Source organism: Rissa tridactyla, chromosome 24, assembly GCF_028500815.1.
Source record: "Rissa tridactyla isolate bRisTri1 chromosome 24, bRisTri1.patW.cur.20221130, whole genome shotgun sequence".
In the NCBI taxonomy this organism is placed as follows: Eukaryota; Metazoa; Chordata; class Aves; order Charadriiformes; family Laridae; genus Rissa; species Rissa tridactyla.
In genome coordinates, this window is record NC_071489.1 from 77429 (window position 1) to 95708 (window position 18280).

At 70.8% G+C, this 18280-nt stretch overlaps 3 protein-coding genes across 5 annotated transcripts in view; 2 read left to right on the forward strand and 1 right to left on the reverse strand.

Annotated features, from left to right (window-relative positions):
• Positions 1-1307, forward strand: part of KMT2D (lysine methyltransferase 2D) — a 24463-nt gene extending 23156 nt beyond the window's left edge. Inside the window, 1 exon segment of the mRNA XM_054183041.1 lies at positions 1219-1307. Within this exon segment, the coding sequence (XP_054039016.1) occupies positions 1219-1307 (89 nt within the window).
• A 33-nt stretch (positions 1308-1340) lies between these two features.
• Positions 1341-4868, forward strand: PRKAG1 (protein kinase AMP-activated non-catalytic subunit gamma 1). 3 transcript variants are annotated; one of them, XM_054183089.1, is made up of 12 exons: positions 1341-1442; positions 1579-1672; positions 2015-2118; positions 2360-2441; positions 2521-2579; positions 2684-2729; positions 2858-2912; positions 3019-3145; positions 3507-3672; positions 3823-3860; positions 3984-4130; positions 4223-4868. In XM_054183089.1, the coding sequence occupies exons 1-12, from the start codon at positions 1341-1343 to the stop codon at positions 4319-4321; spliced, it is 1119 nt and encodes a 372-aa protein (XP_054039064.1). In that variant the 3' UTR covers positions 4322-4868. The 3 variants fall into 3 exon arrangements, with proteins under 3 accessions (XP_054039064.1, XP_054039062.1, XP_054039063.1); XM_054183087.1 differs by having other exon boundaries at positions 1381-1456; positions 1600-1672; positions 4223-4867; XM_054183088.1 differs by lacking the exons at positions 1341-1442; positions 1579-1672 and having other exon boundaries at positions 2066-2118; positions 2360-2437.
• Positions 4869-13884: 9016 nt separating this feature from the next.
• On the reverse strand, positions 13885-15718 carry WNT1 (Wnt family member 1). Its single transcript, XM_054183155.1, has 4 exons — positions 15618-15718; positions 15098-15351; positions 14625-14890; positions 13885-14373 (listed from the first exon to the last, which is right to left on the reverse strand). The coding sequence occupies exons 1-4, from the start codon at positions 15716-15718 to the stop codon at positions 13885-13887; spliced, it is 1110 nt and encodes a 369-aa protein (XP_054039130.1).
• Positions 15719-18280: the final 2562 nt, after the last annotated feature.

Below are 18280 nucleotides of genomic sequence, written 5' to 3' on the forward strand. Positions count from 1 at the left end.
GCAAAAGGGCCCCCCCCGAGGAGAAGCAGGGGGGGCTATGGGGGTCCCCTGCCCTCAGAGGAGGGGGAGGGGTGTCTCTGCCCTTGTCCCCTGCCCTGGGAGGTCCCAGCCGTGTGACGTGCCAAGGTGTGAGGTGGGGTTGGGGGGGTGGCAGCCCCGCTCCCCCAGGGCTGGGTGGGGGCCCCCCCCCCCACTTGCCATTGGCACAGGGAGCGGGGGTGGGGGAAGGTTATTTATCTATTTATACATTATATTGTATATACTAGATGGGGGGGGAGGGGGGGCTCTTTGTGCTCTGCTGGGCTGAGATTTGGGGTGCAGGGGCAAGGGGGGGCTGTGGCATTTTTAAACCCAATCTCCGGGGGGGGGGTGTGGGGGGGAGCTGGAACCTCGGAGAACGAAGCAGCGAGTGGGCATTAACACAGCGGGCCCCCCCCTCCCCCCCCACGGCGCCACCCCCTAGGGCCACCGCCTGCTCCCCCCCTTCTCCCCCCACCATGGAGGGCCCCCCCCCCCCTCCCGGGGTGCTCGGGGGGGGAAGCTGGGATCTCTTAACGCACAAACGCACGGCGTGGGGGGGGGGGGACAGACACCCTCCTGTCCCTGGGGTGGGGCCCCCTCGGGGTCTGGGGCGGGGGGTGGGGGCGGGGGGGCCGAAGGGGGTCAGTGCCCTCCCCTCCCCCCGGTGGGGCCGGGGCGATCTTTAAAGCTGCTTCCGCAACTCGTCAAAAAGCTGCAAAAAGGTTTAAGGTAAAAATGTTTAAAAAAAAAAAAAAAAAAGAAAAGAAAAATAAAAACCACACACAAAAAAAAAAAAAAGAGACAAAAAAGCGAGAGTGGGGGCGGGGGATGAGAAAGTTTTAACAGAAAATATACGAGAAATTTAACTTTCAGAGCTGTACATAGCCGGGGCGTGTAGAAATCCCGTTTTTACCAATACCGAAACCACTGGATGTTATTTTAAAATAAAGCGCGTGAGAAGCCAGGCCGCTGCCTCCCTGCTTGGGGGGGGCCGGGGCGGGGGGGGGGGGGGGGGGGGGGGGGGGTGGGGCGGGGTCGGCCCTCCCGGCGGCTTGAACCCGGCACCGCGGAGGCCCGGCCCGGCCCGGCCCGGCCCTGAGCGTCCCCCGTGTCGTAACGCCCCCCCCCCGCCTCCCATTTCTGTGCCCCCCAGCTTGGGGGTCCCCCCACCCCCAAGGGGCTGTGGCCCTCCCCCAGAGGACCCCGAGGGGGGTGTGTGTGTGTCCCCGGGTACCCCGTGTCGTGTGGCCCCCCCCCGCCCCGCCCCGCCCCAGGGGCCGCCGTGACCCGGCGGGAGGGGAAAAGGTCGCCCCACGGTCATGGATCACGTGGGCAGCGCGCTTCCGGCCACGTGGGCGGTGCTGGCGGAAGTCGGAGCCAGGCGCCGGGCGGAAGTGGGGCGGTGGCGGCGGCGGGACGGAGCGGGGCCATGGAGGTGGCGGAGCGGGGACGGCGGGGCCGGGAGGGGGCGTCAGGGGGATCCGGGGCCGAGGGGGAACCGGGACCGGGAGGGAACGGGGCCTGGGGGGACACATGGGATCGGGGATCCGTCCTGAGCCGAGCCGTGTCTGTCCGCAGGATCCCGGCCCCGGTCCCGGCCCCGGTCCGGCCGCAGAGAGCCCGGCGGAGCTGAGCCCCCCGGGGCTGGAAGGTGATACCGGGAGTGTCGGGGGGGTCCTGGGGTGCGGGAGGTCCCGGACCCGGGAGGTGCCCAGTAGGTTCGAGTGTCCTTGGGTCTGCGGTGGCCTTGGGGGTCTGTGTCCTGGGGCGTTGGGGGTCCTGGGGCCTTGGGGTGGGGTGTCCCAGGGCTTGGGGTGCCCCAGGGTTTGGGGTGCCCGGTGGCTCTCCTAGAGTGGGGTGTCCCAGGGTTTGGGGTGTCCTCTCCCCCAGGGGTGGGGTGCCGCAGGGTCTGGCATGTCCCGGGATTTGGGGTGGCCCGGGATTTGGGGTGTCTCCTCGCTTCTGGCAGGCACCTCACGCCGCCCGTCCCCAGGGGAGCCCCACCGCGGTGCTTACACCACCTTCATGAAGTCCCACCGCTGCTACGACCTGATCCCCACCAGCTCCAAACTGGTCGTCTTCGACACTTCCCTGCAGGTGGGCGGGGGCTGGGGGTCAGGTTTGGGGCTGGGGCCCCAGGACGGGGACCGGGGCTGGAGCCTGGTGGCTTAACTGGGACCGGGAAGCAGGTTTGGGGCTGGGGGATGCTCTCGGGGCTCTTCACCCGCCTCGTAAAATTTTGTAAGTGGGAGTGGAGGGGCATGGACTGCTGGGGGTCCCTGCTCCCCCATGGGGTGCCCCGTCCCTCCTGTGACATCCCCCGTGTCCCTGGTCGCAGGTGAAGAAGGCTTTCTTCGCGCTGGTCACCAACGGCGTGCGGGCTGCCCCGCTGTGGGACAGCAAGAAGCAAAGCTTTGTGGGTGAGCGAGTGGGAGAGGGGGTCCCCAGGGGGCTGGCAGGACCCCACTCACCCTGCCTGTCCCCCCCCGCCACCCCCAGGCATGCTGACCATCACCGACTTCATCAACATCCTGCACCGCTATTACAAGTCACCCATGGTAAGGACCGTGCGCGGAGCTCGTCCCTGCGGGGACCCGGGGTCTGGCCTCTGCCTGCCCCACAAGCGGACACGGTTGATCCTGGTTTCTCTCCTTGTGCCCAGGTGCAGATCTACGAGCTGGAGGAGCACAAAATCGAGACGTGGAGAGGTGAGAGCGATCGCTGCCAGCTGCCTCCCACCCTCCCAGACCTGCTTGGGGCGCCTGGAGCCCCCACGGCTCTGCACCCCACCTGCCCGCGGCGCTGACAGTCCCCTCAGCGTCTCCTCTCCCCGCAGAGGTCTACCTGCAAGACTCCTTCAAGCCGCTGGTCTGCATCTCCCCCAACGCCAGGTACCCCCAGGCTGCTGGGAAAGGGGCATGGCTGGCTGCAGCGCCCTCGGGTGCGAGGCCGGGGTCTAGGCGAGCCCCGATTCCCCCTCTCCCTTCTGCCCCGTAGCCTCTTCGACGCTGTCTCCTCCCTCATCCGCAATAAGATCCACCGTTTGCCCGTCATCGACCCCGACTCAGGGAACACGCTCTACATCCTCACCCACAAACGCATCCTCAAGTTCCTCAAGCTCTTTGTAAGTCCCGTCCCTGCCCCGCGGCGGTGGCAGGGGCCACCCCAAGACAAGCTTGGCCCAGGCTGTGCCAGGTACCGCCGGTGCTGGGGCGGGCGCAGCTTCGGTGCCTCGCCGTGTGTTGTGGGTGCTGGGGGGGGCCCCCGGGCCGCTGCATGGACCCCGCAGCCCGTCCCCGCCACCCCAGCCTGCGCCGCCTCTGCTCGGGGTTCCCCCGGGCCCTGCTCCGCACCCAGCGCTCTCTGCTTTCACTCCTAGGACCGTGGCCCAGGCCTCGGGGCGGCCGGAGCCGGCAGCACCACGGGGCCCGGGGCGCGGCAGGCCGAGCCAGCGTCAGCACTGTCCCCCTCCCCGTCCCCTGCAGATAGCAGAGGTCCCAAAGCCCGAATTCATGGCCAAGACGCTGGAGGAGCTGCAGATCGGCACCTACAACAACATCGCCGTGGTGCGGACCAGCACCCCCATCTACGTGGCGCTGGGCATCTTTGTGCAGCACCGCGTGTCCGCTCTGCCGGTCGTCGATGATTCGGGTAAGGACAGGGCCCGGGCGCAGGGCACGGCGTGTGCTGGCTGTCCCCAAACCAGCTCGGGGGCCACATCCCCTCCGGCGTGCCAGGGACCGGCTGTACGGAGACCCATCGCCGCGGGCGCTTCTCACAGCCCTTCCCCTCCTTCCCTAGGGCGGGTGGTGGATATCTACTCTAAATTCGATGTTATCGTGAGTACTGGGGGGGGGGCTGCAGTGGTGGGGAGGGGGCAGAGCCTGAACTGGAGGGGAACGCGAGGCGGGGGTGGGCCGCACGGGGCCCTCCTGTGTCCCCAATGCCTCTCCCTGCCCCAGAACCTGGCAGCCGAGAAGACCTACAACAACCTGGACGTGACGGTGACGCGGGCGCTGCAGCACCGCTCCCACTACTTCGAGGGCGTCCTCAAGTGTTACAAGCACGAGACGCTGGAAACCATCATCAACCGCCTGGTAGAGGCCGAGGTAACCATCCCCCGGGGCGCCAGTGATGGGGGGGGGGCTGGGGTCCCTGCACCGGCCTCAGCCCCTCCCTGTGTCCCCCTCCCCGGCCCCAGGTTCACCGGCTGGTGGTGGTGGATGAGAGCGACGTGGTCAAGGGGATTGTCTCTCTCTCGGACATCCTGCAAGCCCTGGTCCTCCCGCAGGGCCCCTGAGGCGGTGGAGGGGGGAATTCAGCCCCTCCCGGTGCCCCCCCCCCCACATCTCTCCTGACACACCGTGCTCCCCCCGGGCTGGGGGGGGCACTCCTGGGGCAGGGACCCCACTCACCAGCAGTGTCCAGCAATAACTTCGAGCCGTGGTGGGGCAGCCCCGTGCCGCCCCAGCCCTTCCGTGGGCAGGGAGAGCCCCCCCTGGCTCCCCCCACACTGCACCCTGCGCCCCAAGGCCGTGTGGGGCAGGCAGTGGGTGCTGGGAGCAGCCCCCGACATCCCCCCCAACCCCGCGGCGTGCAGGGCTGGCTTCAGCCACACCCGGGCCAGGGCCGTTCTCTGCGCGGACCCTTCACGGGGTTTCACTGAGTTTGGGGGGTAGTTGCCCTCACTCACCTCCGTCCGGCCCGGGGCTGCCACCCTGCGTCCCCCCGGGTCCGCCCCCCTGCCCCCGGTCCAGACACGCTCCCCACCGGGCCGTGCCTGCACCCGCCACCACTTCGCGTGTGAAGAGAAACTGCAAATAAACACAGACCTGGCACAAACCCGGCCTCGCCGCAGGGTGCTGGGGGGGCACCAGGGGAGGGGGTGCTCAGAGAGGGGGGTTCAGCCCCCCCCCGCAGGCCAGGGGGGAATCTGCTGAGCTTGCCCAGACCCTAAATCCCTGTTTGTTCCGCCTGTGGCTTTTCTAAAAGCTTGGGACTGGGGACGGGACGGGGATGGGGACCTGGTGGTGGCCACGGTGAGCAGGGGGCGTTGGGACAGGGGCTGGGGGAGGCCGGAGGGCAGCAGTGGGGGGGTGCGGGGTGCTGGGGTCCCCGTGGGGTGCTGGCGGGGGTCGCTGGCAGCCCGGATGCCTGAGTTCGCCGCTGGTGCTGCCCGGGGGAGGCGCGAGGCCCAGCCATGCTGAGCGTGGCACATTCCCAGCTGGGGGGGGAGGCCGGGACGTGGCCACCGCCACCACCGGCTCCTGCCAGCGCCGGGGTCCGGCACGAGCTGCGGTGTCAGGTGAGAGCCAGGGTGGGTGCTCGGGGGGGCCCAGTGCTGTACCGGGGACTCGTGCTGGTGCCGGTGCCGTTGCCATGCCGCCGCCGGAGGGTTGCTAAGCTCCACTCGGAGCCCGCGTGGGCTGCAGCGCTCGGTGCCAAACCCGCCATCGCCTCGCTTTGTCGCAGGGGGGGGGAAGGGATCCCGGGGGGGGGGGCGGCACCCCCGGGACGGCCGGCAGGGTCCCCGCGGTGTGCCGGGCTCCCGGCCACCGGGGCTGCCCCGGGGGTGGGGGGGGGGAGGGCACCGTGCCGCTCGGCCGCCAGCCTGGCGGAGCCACCGGCCAGGACGTGGGGGTCCCTGGGGACGCACGTGCGGCGGTGGCTGCGCGTGTGTGCGGGCGGGGCGCGAGGCTCCGGCGAGCGCGTGGCTGCGGGGACCCCCCGGTCCCCTGCGGCAGGGACCCCCCGGGGCCATGCTGGGGGGCGCGGAGCGGAGCGCGGGGCGGCTGCGGATCTGCGAGCGGACCAAGCTGCTGCTGGTGGAGATCGACACGGTGGCGTGTTGCAGCCCGGGCGCCGGCATGGCCGCGGGGGTGCCGGCCCGTGCCCCCCCTGGACCTACCGCCGCATCGCCGGGGAGTACGCGTGAGTGGGGACGGGATGGGTGGGGGGGTCCTTCCCATGCCCTGGCCCCAGCCCGGGCAGCCCCCCACCAGCCCCGGTCCCCCTCACGCCCCGCCCCCCCCCCCCACCTTCTCTGTCTTGCAGGTACCTGGAGAAGCGCTTTGTGGCGGAGCTGGCACCCCCCTGGCCCCCAGCGCCCCCCGTTCCCCCCCCGCCGCCTACAGGACTTCGCCACCCCAGTCCCCCCAGGCCGTGAGACCCGGCCCTGGGCCCCCCCCCCCTCGCTGCCCCCCTGGAACAGCCTGAGGGGACGGGGGGCAGAGGACCGCCGCCGTGTGCTCCCCGTCCCCCACTGCCGGGGGGCAGGCAGGGGCCCCCCAGCTACGAGGCCCACATGCAGCGGGTGCAGGCTGCCCACCTTCGCCGGGGGGGGCCGCCCCCCTACATCTCGCCCCCTGCCTATGACGCTCCCCACCGTACCCTGCGGCTCTGGCCCCCCAGGGGACCGCGCAGTCCCCCCCTGGCACCCCAGGGCCGCAGGGCTATGCCGGGGGGTTGGAGCCACACGCTGCCCCGGGCGGCCACCGAGGCTGGGCACCGGCGGCTCCGTGGGATGCAACCGTCCCCGGGGGGGCCCAGCACCCCCCGGCACAGCCAGACCCTGCCCCGGGCAGCATCCGGCCGGGGAGCGGGGTGCTGGGGCGTGGTAGGGGACGGCGGGGGACGGGGGGGCACGTCCTTATTGATGCCACCCGCGTGGTGGTCCGGGCCCAGTATGTCCCCCCTCCTCAGCGGCAGCAGGTCCGCTACACTGGGGGGTCCCCAAGGCCCACCACCCCCACACTGGGCAGCCCTCCCGCGACCCCCGGGGCTGCCACCCCCCCCGGCAGCCCCCTCGCCCCCCCGGGAGCCCCCCAGCAGCCCCCGCAGTCCCTGGCGGAGCCCGGGTGGCTGTGGGGGTCCCCGAGGCCGGCCCCCCCCCGCGGCGGCCAGCGCTGTATGCCCAGGCGCTGCGCGAGGCCGTGTCCCGCATCCGACGGCACACGGCACCTGACTCCGACTCGGAGGCGGAGGGGGGCACGGGGGGGGTCCCGGTGGCGGCACTGCCGTGACGCCCGCGCCTACAGCAGCAGCAGCAGCAGCCTGGAGAGCATCGGGGCCCCCCCCGGGGGCTGCCAGCCCCCCCCGCGCCTGAGGGGCGGGGCTTGGCGGGGTGTGGCCCTCGGGGGGGGGCGGGGCTTGGCGGGGTGCGGCCCTCGGGGGGGCGGGGCTCGAGGCTGTGGTTCCCCCCAATAAAGGCTGCGGGATCCCAGTGTGCCGCCTCTGCCCCTTGTGTGTGTGCAGCGAGGCGGGGGGGGCCCATCACCCTGCCGGCCCCCCCCATCCTCCCCTGCCCCCCCTGGCTCTGCCCGCCCCCCCCCCCCCCTCCCCACCCCCGACCAACGAGGACCCAGGCGTCTGCGTGTCCCCCTGTCCCGGGGTCAGCCGGAGGCCCCAGGCGTCACGGCGGGCACCGCGGCGCGTCACGGCGCGGGTGGGATGTGCCACCTCCCCCCCCCCTCAACCCCGACACACCCCCCCACACACACCCCCCCCACCCCCGGTCCCCTGTAATGAGTAGGTGAGCACAGCAGGCTTGGCCCGCGGCCACCAGCCCCACGTCACGGCTGGGGGGGGACCCCGGGTGAGTCACCCCGGGGGGGACTGTCCCCCCCCGAACAGCCGCCACCTCTTAGTCACGCTGCGGGGCGGGGGGGGAGGATCCCCACGGCCAGAGGAAACCGCACAAATAACGTGTCCAATTTGCACGTTATTTAAAAACCGGCTCCTCCCCCGCCCCCCTGTGCGACCCTGTCATTATCCCGGTGACACCGGCCGGGAGGTCACGGCGCGGGGCAGCCGCTGCAGCGGGGGACCCAGGCGTCGGGGTGGGGGGGGGTGGGGCGGGGGGGGCCACTTGCGGGGCAGCCCCAGGGCCACGTCACCCCCCGCATCCCCTGTCCTGGCGCGTGGCCTCGGGCACCCGGGATGGCAGCAGGGTCCCCGGGCCTGACCCGAGCTGTGCCGGCGACCTCAGCCCACCGCGGCACGGCTGCGGTCCTGCCATGGCTGCCCCGGTGCTCGGCACGGCTCAGCACAGCCTGGCATGGGCTGGTGCCGCCTGGCGTGGCACGGCACGGCTCGGCACAGCCTGGCATAGCTCGGTGCCGCCTGGCACGGATGGTGTGACCCGGCACGGCTCGGCACAGCCTGGCACAGCTTGGTGCCGCCTGGCACGGTTGGTGTGACCCGGCACGGTTCGGCACAGCCTGGCGCAGTGCGGCACAGCCAGGCGTGGCTCAGCATGGCACAACACAGCTTGGCACAGCCTGGCATGGCTCGACACACCCTGTAGCAGCTCGGTGCAGCACGGCACGGCTTGGCACAGCCTGTATCAGCATGGCATAGCATGGCTTGGCACAGCTTGGCAGAGCCTGGTGCGGTTTGGCACAGCCCAGCATGGCTCAGCATGGCGCAACACGCTGGCACAGCTTGGCACAGCCCATCAAAGCCTAGAATATCCCGGAACAGCTCAGCAGGGCTTCTCGACTGGGCTGCTGTGCCAAGCTGTGCCAGCGTGATGCGCCATGCTGAGCCATGCTGGGCATGCTGCCAAACAGCACGCAGGCTCTGCCAAGCCTGTTGCAAGCATGCTCTGCATGCTTGCATACAGGCCTGTGCAAGCACGTGCGAGCTGCACGCAGCTGCTACAGGGCTGTGTCGAGCCATGCCAGGCTGTGCACAAGCCTGGGCATGGCTTGGCACAGCCTGGCATGGCTCGGTGTAGCCTGTATCAGCTCGGTGTGGCACAGCATGGCTGGCATAACCTGTATCAGCACGGCATGGCGTGGCTTGGCACGGCCTGTATCAGCTCAGTGCACCATGGCATGGCTGGGCACAGCCTGGATTGGCCCGGTGTGGCTCGGCACAGCTTGGCACAGCTCAGCACGGCTGGGCACGGCTGGGCACACCTCGGCACAGCTTGGCACGGCTGGGCACAGCTTGGTACAGCTCAGCACGGCTCGGCACGGCTTGGCATGGCTCAGCATGGCTTGGCATGGCAGGGCATGGTTTGGCATGGCTGGGCACAGCTGGGCACAGCTCAGCACATCTCGGGACAGCTTGGCACTGCTGAGGACAGCTCGGCACGGCTGGGAACAGCTCGGCACGGCTCGGCACGGCTGGGCACAGCTTGGCACGGCTATGCACAGCTCGGCATGGCTGGGCACATCTTGGAGCAGCTCGACACGGTTCGGCACGGCTGGCCACAGCTTGGCACGGCTCGGCACGGCTCGACACAGCTGGGCACGGCTGGGCACAGCTTGGCACGGCTCGGCACGGCTCGGCACGGCTCGGCACAGCTCGGCACGGCTCGGCACGGCGCGGCACGGCTCGGCACGGCTCGGCACAGCTTGGCACGGCTCGCCACGGCTGGGCACAGCTCGGCACGGCTCGGCACGGCTGGGCACAGCTTGGCACGGCTCGGCACGGCGCGGCACGGCTGGGCGCGCTGCCCGGCGCAGCCCGGGGTGTCCCAGACGCGGGGGAAGGCGGCGCTGCCCTTTCCGTGGGCTCCGCTCCTGCCCAAACCCCTCCCGCTCCCCGCCGGGAAAATCACCTTCTAATTCGGGCCGCGCTGGCGCCAGCACCGCCCCCCCCCCGGGCTCCCCCCTCTCCCCGCCCCCCCCCCCGCCTTCCCCCCACCCCCCAAAACCCGCCGCAGCCCGCGGCCGGCCCGGGGGATCCCGCCCGGTACCGGTGCCGCCCGCGGCCGCCAGATGTCGCCGCGCAGCCGGTGACCGACGGGACCGGGGGCACCGGGGGGGGGGGGCGGAGGGGGCACCGGGGGTCCCTGCCCTGCGCATCGTGCTGCCCCTGCGGGGCCCAGTCAGGACCTGGCGACGGACACGGCCACACGGGTGCCGGCAGCCCGAGAGAGCCGTGACCCACATGTGTCACCGGTGCTGGCGGGGTCCCCGCAGAGGTGTCGTCACGCGTGTGCCGGTGCCAGCGGTGTCCCCAGAGGGCCGCGAGCCACCTGCGCCACTGGCGCTGGCCATGCCGTGACCCACGTGGCCCCCACAGAGCGGTGGCTCTTGCACGCACGAGGTGCTGGCCACGCCACGGCCACAGCCGCGCTGGCCGTGCCACCTCCCCGGAACAGCCGCGTCCCACTGCGCCAACCGTGTCCCCGCAGCGCGGTGGCCACCCAAGCCCCACCTGCGTCCCCGAGCGCACGGTGGCTGTGCGGGGCCCGTTCTCCCAGGCCGCACGGCGGAGCCGGCGGGAAGGGGGTCCGGTGAATGCGGCATTGTTGCGCGGGGTTGGAGTCACAGATAATTACCTCAATTAGTTACAATGGCAGAGTAATAAATACAGGCTTAGCGGCTCCTTCCCCACTGCGGCTTCTCAGATTAATCCAGCCTGGGCGAGCGGAGCTGAAAGGAGTGATGGACAATTCATTAAACTCGCCGAATGCCGCACAAGGCACCCGTGAAGGCCGGCGTTAGCCCCCGGCAGCTCCGGCTTTGTCCCTAATTGTTCGTCTCGGGCATTGGTCACCTATCGGGGAGTGGGTGACGGCGACGGTCCCCCCGGGGCTGGCATGCCCGGGGATTAGAGGCCAGCCCTGCCACGGTTGCTGGGCGAGTTGGCCCCGCGCCGGAGGAATGTGGTGGCCGGGGGGTTGAGAGAGGGGGGGGGGCGGCCGGACAAGCCGGGCGCTGGCGGGACGTGGGCCCGTGTCGACCGGAGGCAAAGGCAGCCGGGACGGGGCTGTGCCGCTGGTGACAGTTAACGGGGCACGGGATGGGGACGGTTCCGATGGCAGGCTGGTGCCACCGGCCATTGCAGCTCGGCGTGGCTCTGTCTGTCTGTACTGCACCCCGCACTGTCCCGTCCCTCTGTCCTGCATCCCTGGGAATGACACCATCCCTCTGTCCTGCACCTCTGGACGTGTCACTGTCCCTCTGTCCTGCACCTCTGGATGTGGCTCTGTCCCTCCGTCCTGTACCTTTGGGCACCGTCCTGTCCCTCTGTCCTGTACCTCTGGACATGTCACTGTCCCTCTGTCCTGCACCTCTGGACATGGCTCTGTCCCTCTGTCCTGCACCTCTGGATGTGTCACTGTCCCTCTGTCCTGCACCTCTGGATGTGGCTCTGTCCCTCCGTCCTGTACCTTTGGGCACCGTCCTGTCCCTCTGTCCTGTACCTCTGGACATGTCACTGTCCCTCTGTCCTGCACCTCTGGACATGGCTCTGTCCCTCTGTCCTGCACCTCTGGACGTGTCACTGTCCCTCTGTCCTGCACCTCTGGACATGGCTCTGTCCCTCTGTCCTGTACCTCTGGACGTGTCACTGTCCCTCTGTCCTGCACCTCTGGACGTGGCTCTGTCCCTCTGTCCTGTACCTTTGGGCACCGTCCTGTCCCTCTGTCCTGTACCTCTGGATGTGTCACTGTCCCTCTGTCCTGCACCTCTGGGCACTGTCCTGTCCCTCTGTCCTGCATCCCTGGGAATGACACCGTCCCTCCGTCCTGCACCTCTGGACATGGCTCTGTCCATCTGTCCTGCACCTCTGGGCAGAGCCCCCCCCCCTGCCCCCCCCAACCCCGTGCCCCAGCCCTGCCGGGGGGGGGGCCCAGCCCACAACAGGCCCAGCTTGCGGCCGCCATCCAGCTGTTACCCGGCTTCCCAGATGTGACGGGCTGGCGTGGGGCGGGACCGCCCTGTCCCTGTCCCTGTCCCTCTCCCTGTCCCTGTTCCTCTCCCTGTCCCGGCCCCGGCGCTGCGCGACAGCAGCTATTTCCAGTGCCCAGGCGTATTTGTCCAAGCCGGGGAGGTCTGCACCCAGCAGCCGGGTGCCCGCCCCACACCGGGGGTGCCCCTGCCCGCCCCGGGGGTCGCGGCTGCCTGAGGTGCCCAGCGGTCACCAGCGTGCAGGAAAAGCTGAGTAACAGAGGTGACTTATAAGAATGTCATTATCTATATTCCTGACTCGCTACCGCAGGAAAACAGGCTATTTTCATGCCCTGTGCGTGTGCAGAATTTAGCAGGCAGATAACTCCCGGCAGGCGGGAGATGCTCGGAGGGTTATTTCGGGCTGTGTTCCTTTCCAGTCGTTTTTTCTCGCATTTCTTTATTTTATTTCGCCACACCAGGCTGTGTTTTTACCTTGGCGTGGACAGCGGGGGCCCCTGGGGTTTTTTCCCCCCCCACCCCTCCTCCTCTGAGTCTAAACATCAACTTTTCCACTATCAGCTCTGGGGGATATTTCGGGCAGCAGCAGCGTCATACCGCAGCCTTTGATGCCGTGAATCCCCAGGGGCCCCGCGAGGTTCCCGGCTACGGCCGCGGGGCAGCCCGGGCTGTGGGGACCCCCACCGCGGGTGGGCACTGAGGGTCCCCGGGCAGTGCCCCCTCCCCGTGGCTGGATGTCACCGTGGTTCACCCCGTGATGGACGTGGAGACGGGGGTTGCAGCTCATCCTTTCACCCCGTCCTGCCCCCAGGGTGTGGAGTCACGGGTGTACGTGGACCCCGGGGGGATGCTCGCCCCGGTGGGATGCCCGTCCCAGTGGGATAGCTGTCCTGGAGGGATGCCCTTCCCAGGGATGCCCGTCCTGGGGCTGTGTCCACCCCTGTGGGATTCTTATCCCAGGGGAAAACTCGCCCCGGTGGGATGCCCATCCCGGTGGGATGCCCATTCCTAGGGGATGCCCGTCGTGGCGGGATGCCATGCCAGCGGGATGCTCATCCCAGGGGGATGCTCTTGCCAGCAGGGCACCTGCCAGCCACAAAGCTGCCACCCCACCTTTGCCACGACCTTTCTCTGGCTGCAGCCAGACCCCACGCCAGGGTGCGGGGCTGCGTGTGGGGCCGGTGGCCAGTCTCAGACCCCCCCCCCAGCCCCAGTAACCTCAGTGCCCTCCCTGGCCCCCCTCCTCCCCCGGAGCCGAGGGGAGCCGTCAGCCCCGGCCGGGAGCGGTGATGGACGATGCTCATTCCCTGTCTGCCGTCTTTTACCTCCCGTGGCCGCTCCCAACGCCCGGCCCCGGCGGCACCAGTCCCGCTGCCCCGGCAAATTCCAGTGCCGGGGATGCTGCAGCCCAGGTGCCATGGTGATGGGCGCCCCGGCCACGGGGATGGACGCCCCGGCTGGGAGCGGCGGCAGGGACGGCTGGGCTGGAGACGGGCACGGCGGGAGAGAGAAAAGGGTCTGCAGGGAGGGGATGGTGGAGGGGAGGGCAAAGGAAAGGAGCAGAAGGGTGGACGGACAGACGGCTGGAGGGACCGATGGCCATGGAACGGGGAGGTGAGCAGATGGAGAGATGATGGACGGACAGACGGAGTGGAGGGATGAGGGCAGTGGGGGCCGGCTGCCCAGCCCCACAGTTTGGGGGACATTGCTTCCCCCCCACCCCCAGCTCATCCCCTCCCTCCCCCCGCCCCCCAGAAATGAATCAGGGCAGGACTGATAAAAATATATCCTTTATTCTTCTCTAAAGGCTATCAGTGAAACCTGTAACAAAGCATTATTATTAATTATTAATAATTATTATTATTTTTTAATTATAAAAAACAGGGCCTGGGGCCAGTGAAGCATGGGGGGGGAGGGGGGGGGGGGGGGGCGGCATCAAACCATCCACAATAAATATTTTATTTACAGTGAGAAGGGGACCCTACAGAGCCAGAGTGGCCGACGGGTGTCCGGGAAGGTGCACGGCACATCCAGGCCAGCTGCCGGCCCCCGGGACGGGACAGGACCGGGGTGAGGGGTGGGGTGGGGGGGGGCGGGGGGTGTCCCCAGGGCGCAGCCACACACCCACCCGTGGGCGCCTTCAAACCAGCCGGGCACCCGTCATGGGGGGTGGCGCAGACCCCCTCCGGGGCTGGGCAGGGTGGTCCCCGGGGGCTCACAGGCACTCGTGCAGCACCTGCGTGTTGGTGCAGTTCAGGCAGCTGACGTGGCAGCACCAGTGGAAGGTGCAGTTGCAGCGCTCGGTGACGCGCTGGGTGCGCGTGCGGTACCCGCGCCCGCAGCACAGCAGCTCGCACCCATCCAGCCCCGGCGAGGAGCTGTTGCAGAAGCGCCCGGCTGTGCCCGCCGTCCCCATCTTCCCACTGTAGGTGCAGAAATTGGGCGACTTCTCGAAGTAGACAAGGTCGTGGGGCGAGGGGGGTTTGTGGGCCGGGTTCTCCGGCTCCAGGTGATGCAGCTCCACCCGCGACGCCCGGTTGCTGCCCTTGTTGCCGTAGATGACGCGGGAGGCGCCGTCGAAGCGGTCCTTCAGGACGTCACCCACGGCGCGGAAGGTGGGCAGCCGCATCCAGCACGTGCGGACGGTGCAGGAGCCCGACATGCCGTGGCACTTGCACTCCTGGCGCATCTCCGAGAAGACCGTCTGCAAGGGCCGGGGCAGGGGGGGGAATGTGGGGCACCGTGAGAAGCCTGGGACCCCCCCGAGGGACCACCCTGCTCCCGCACCCCACTTCCCCCGTGGCATCACATCATGCTCAGCCCACCCAAAGCCGGGTGAGAAACATGTCTCTGATGGTTCCCAACCCACGCGTGGGGACAGGCTGGGGGGCTCCGCGGCCATGCCCATCCCAGTCCCCCTCCCCGGGGCTGCCCGCAGCCCCCCCGCGCCCTCACCATGCGCCCGGCTTCGTTGTTGTGCAGGTTCATGAGGAAGCGCAGGTCACGGCCCTTCTCGCTGGAGTCCACAAACTCCCTCCCAAAGAGGCGCCCGAAGTCGATGTTGTCGCTGCAGCCCCCCCAATGCCAGTCGGGCCCCCCGGGACCGCGGCGCCGGTAGTCACAGGTGCAGGACTCGATGGAGCCCTCGGAGCAGGACCGGGCCACCGAGTGCGTCACACCAGCGCTGGTGATGGCGAAGATGAACGCCGTCTCCCGGCAGCCTGCGGAGGGGAGCGGGACCTCAGGGTGCTGCCGGGGTGGGGAGGGGGCGCCCACCGGCACCCCCAACCCACAGCCACGACGGGCTGGTGATGGGCTGGTGAAGCCCCGTGGGGAAGTGGGGGTGCTTTGTCAAGCACCCCATCTCGGGGTTCCACGGAGGGGATCCAGGGAGCCCCGCGCCGCCTCCCGCCACCCTGCAGCCTCACCCCGGTTGACGATTTTGCCGAAGATGTTGGGGCCCTGGGAGGTGGGACAGTTCCAGCGGCGGTTGCGGAACTGCCACTTGCACTCCTTGATGGCAGTCTGGAGGCCGGAGCTGACGCTGTGCAGGATGCCAGGGTTCTGGCGGATCAGCTTGCGCTGCTTGCGGCTCAGCAGCTGCAGGCTGGGGTCCAGCACCAGCTGCACGTTCTTGGAGTCCGTCAGCAGGTTGGTGGACGAGGCCACGTTGATGATGCCCCTGTGGCACAGGCGAGGACGGTCATCACCAAGGAGGGATCCCCGGCATCCTGCTCCCCACCTCAACACCCCTCGGTGGGGGGGGGGCCTGACCTGGCTCCTCTCTGCTACCGGAGCATCCTCCTCCCCGGGCATCCCCCACAGCTGGGGGTCACATCCCCGTGTGTGTGCGTGTGTGTGTGTCCCCCCGCCCCGAGCTGCACCTGCACGCCCCATCCCGGCTGCCGGCCCCGCTCCCCCCCTCCGCCCCGGTGCCGGCGGACTCACCACCACCGTCCGCTGTTGTTCACCGCCAGCGTGTTGGAGAGGGAGGAGAGGGCCAGAGCCCAGAGCGCCCGGAGCGCCAGCCCCAGCGCGGCGGCTCGCATGGCTCCAGCCGCGGGAGCCCCGGCAGAGTGCGCGGGCGAGCGGCCGCCGGGGTATTTATGGTGCCGCGGAGCCCCCGGCCCGGCCGCTACATCCACGCGTGTTTCCGGACGCGCGGGGCGCGGGCAGGGCGGGCGGCTCCGGTGAGGGCGGCCGCGGGGGGCCGCGGGGCGGGCGGGCCGGCACCGGGCTGCGGCTGGTGCCCGGTGCCCAGGGCACGGCGTCGGGAGTGAGGTGCCCGGCGCTCCCAGCCCGGTTCCCGGGGCGCGGCGTCGGGCGATCCGTGCGCGGTACCCGGTGCCGATGCCCGGTGCCGGTGCTCAGCGGTCCGTGCGCGGTACCCGGTGCCGGTGCCCGGTGTCGGTGCTCGGCGGGCCGTGCGCGGTACCCCGCGGCTCCCCGGGGAGGCGGCGCGGCTGGACTCGACTCGGCGCGGAGGGTGCGCAGCGCTCAGCACCCGGGAGCATCTTCCAGCCCCTTCCCTCTTATAGGGGCGGCGCGGAGGGTCCCCATGGGCCGGTCCCGCCGAGCGGGGCCTCCCCGCGTCCTCGCCCTAACAATGGGGAGCGGCGGAGCCGCGGCACCTCTTATTGGGGCGGCCGGAGCGGCGGCGCCGGGCCTGTCCGTCACGGCCCGGATTAGCCCGGCGGGTGGCTGCGCCCCGGCCCCGTGCCCAGAGCGCGGCCGACGGGGCGGGGGGGGACACCCCGAATGCCGCCCCCCGCCCTCCCCGCCCGGCCCCGTCGCCCCGCGCACACGCTCTGCCGGCACCGGCAGCAGCGGAGGCAGCCCGGCGCGGCCCGGGACAGCTCCCGGCGCAAGGAGGAACAGGTCCCGGAACAGCCCGGGATGGCCCGGGACAGCTCCGGGCGCACGGAGGGAGCGGGGGCCGGGGACGGCCCGGGATCTCCCGGGACAGCCCCGGGCGCACGGGGGAGTGGAGTGGCGGGATCTGCCGGGACAGCCCCGGGAGCACGGGAGGGTCAGAGTCCTGGGACAGCCCAGGGACGCCGTCCCGGGACCCCCGGGTTTGGGGATGCGGCAGCACGGACGCGCAGCCCCCCCGGGGCGCGGGACCGTCGGGGCTGAGCCGGTCGCCGGTGCCGGTCCGGAGCCCGTCCCGGCCGCCGCCCGTCCCGGTCCGTGCCCGGCGCGACGGGGCAGCCGCCTCCTCTCGCCTCTCGGGTCGGGCTGTCCCGGGACTGCGGTTCTCTGTGGTGTCCCACCCTCCGCAGAGGGTCCCCGAGCCCCCCGCGAAAGTGCCCGTGGGTGTGAAGCCCTCGTGAGTGCGGGCACGGCCCCGCACGGCCCCCCCTGTCCCGGGGCGCCCGGCCTGGGCCGGCACTGGGTGTCGGAGGGAGGGATGGAGCGAGGGGAGAGGGATGGAGGGAGAGAAGGACGGAGAGAGGGATGGTGGGATGGCGGGATGGAGGGAGGGATGGATGCGGGGGGGCGCATGGAGGGATGAAGGGAGGGATGGCGGACGTTGAGGTGACGGAGGGAAGGGCAGGGGGTGCCCGGCCGCGGGGGGGGCGGCCTGTCGTGCCCAGGGTCAGGGCACGGTGACGCAGGGCCGGTGCTGACACGCGTCTCGGTGGGGACGAGGGTCTGTTCCTGCTGTCCCCCACCCGGGGGTGAACTCCCCGGTGCGGGGCCGAGCGGGACGAGGTGGGGGTCTGAGCTGAGCCCCACGTTGTGGCGGGGTGCGGGGGGGGGGGGGGTAATCCCCCCGCGGCGGTTTCCCCGGACCAGTCATGCGGGGCCGGATTAGCCCCGCTCGCCCGTCACGGACCGGGGCCGCCGCTCACCATTTCAATTCAAGGACGGACAAAGCCCGGGCCGGCGCGGGGGGGTGTAGGGGGGTGTCCCGCATCGGGCACCCCCCCCCCCTTGTCACCCCCTCCCCCGGGCCGGGAGGGGCTCGGGGCCGCCCCAGGGTCTGCTCCAGGACGGCGGCTCCCACCCCCTCACCCCCCGCCCCGGTTCCCGGCCGGGCCAGGCGGTGTCCGCGCCCTCGGGCCGCCGCCCCGTCGGGGCTCCCGGGGCTGAGGTCAGCGGCCGCGGGGAGGCCCTGGGGCGCGGCCGGGAGGGCCCTGCCCGGGGCTGTGCCACCAGCGGCGGGGCCCAAACACGACTTTCCTCCCCGCCCCATCCTGGGACCCCCGTACCGCTACCCTCGGACCCCCACCCCGTCCCCCGCGGCCTCCCGCTGCCCCGAGCACCCCCCCGGGGCGTCCGCTCCCCGCCCCATCTCCTCTGCTGCCCCCGCGCAGCCCGACGGCGGCCCCGGGCGTGTCGATGCTCGGGAACCCCCGGCCCCGGGCTGTCCGCGGGAGCCCGGCGGCGCGGCTCCCGCAGCCGTCGGGGCGACCGGTGTTGCCGGTGCCCCCGGGACCGCCGCCCTTACCTGCCGGGGGGCGGGGGGCGCCGCCGGTCCCGACCCGTCCCGTCCCGCCGCAACGAGCAGGGACGGACGGACGGACGGACGGACGGACAGCGGGACGGACGGACAGCCGGGCGGATCGGGGTGGGGGGGGCGGGTGGGGGAGCCGGGGGTGCCCCGC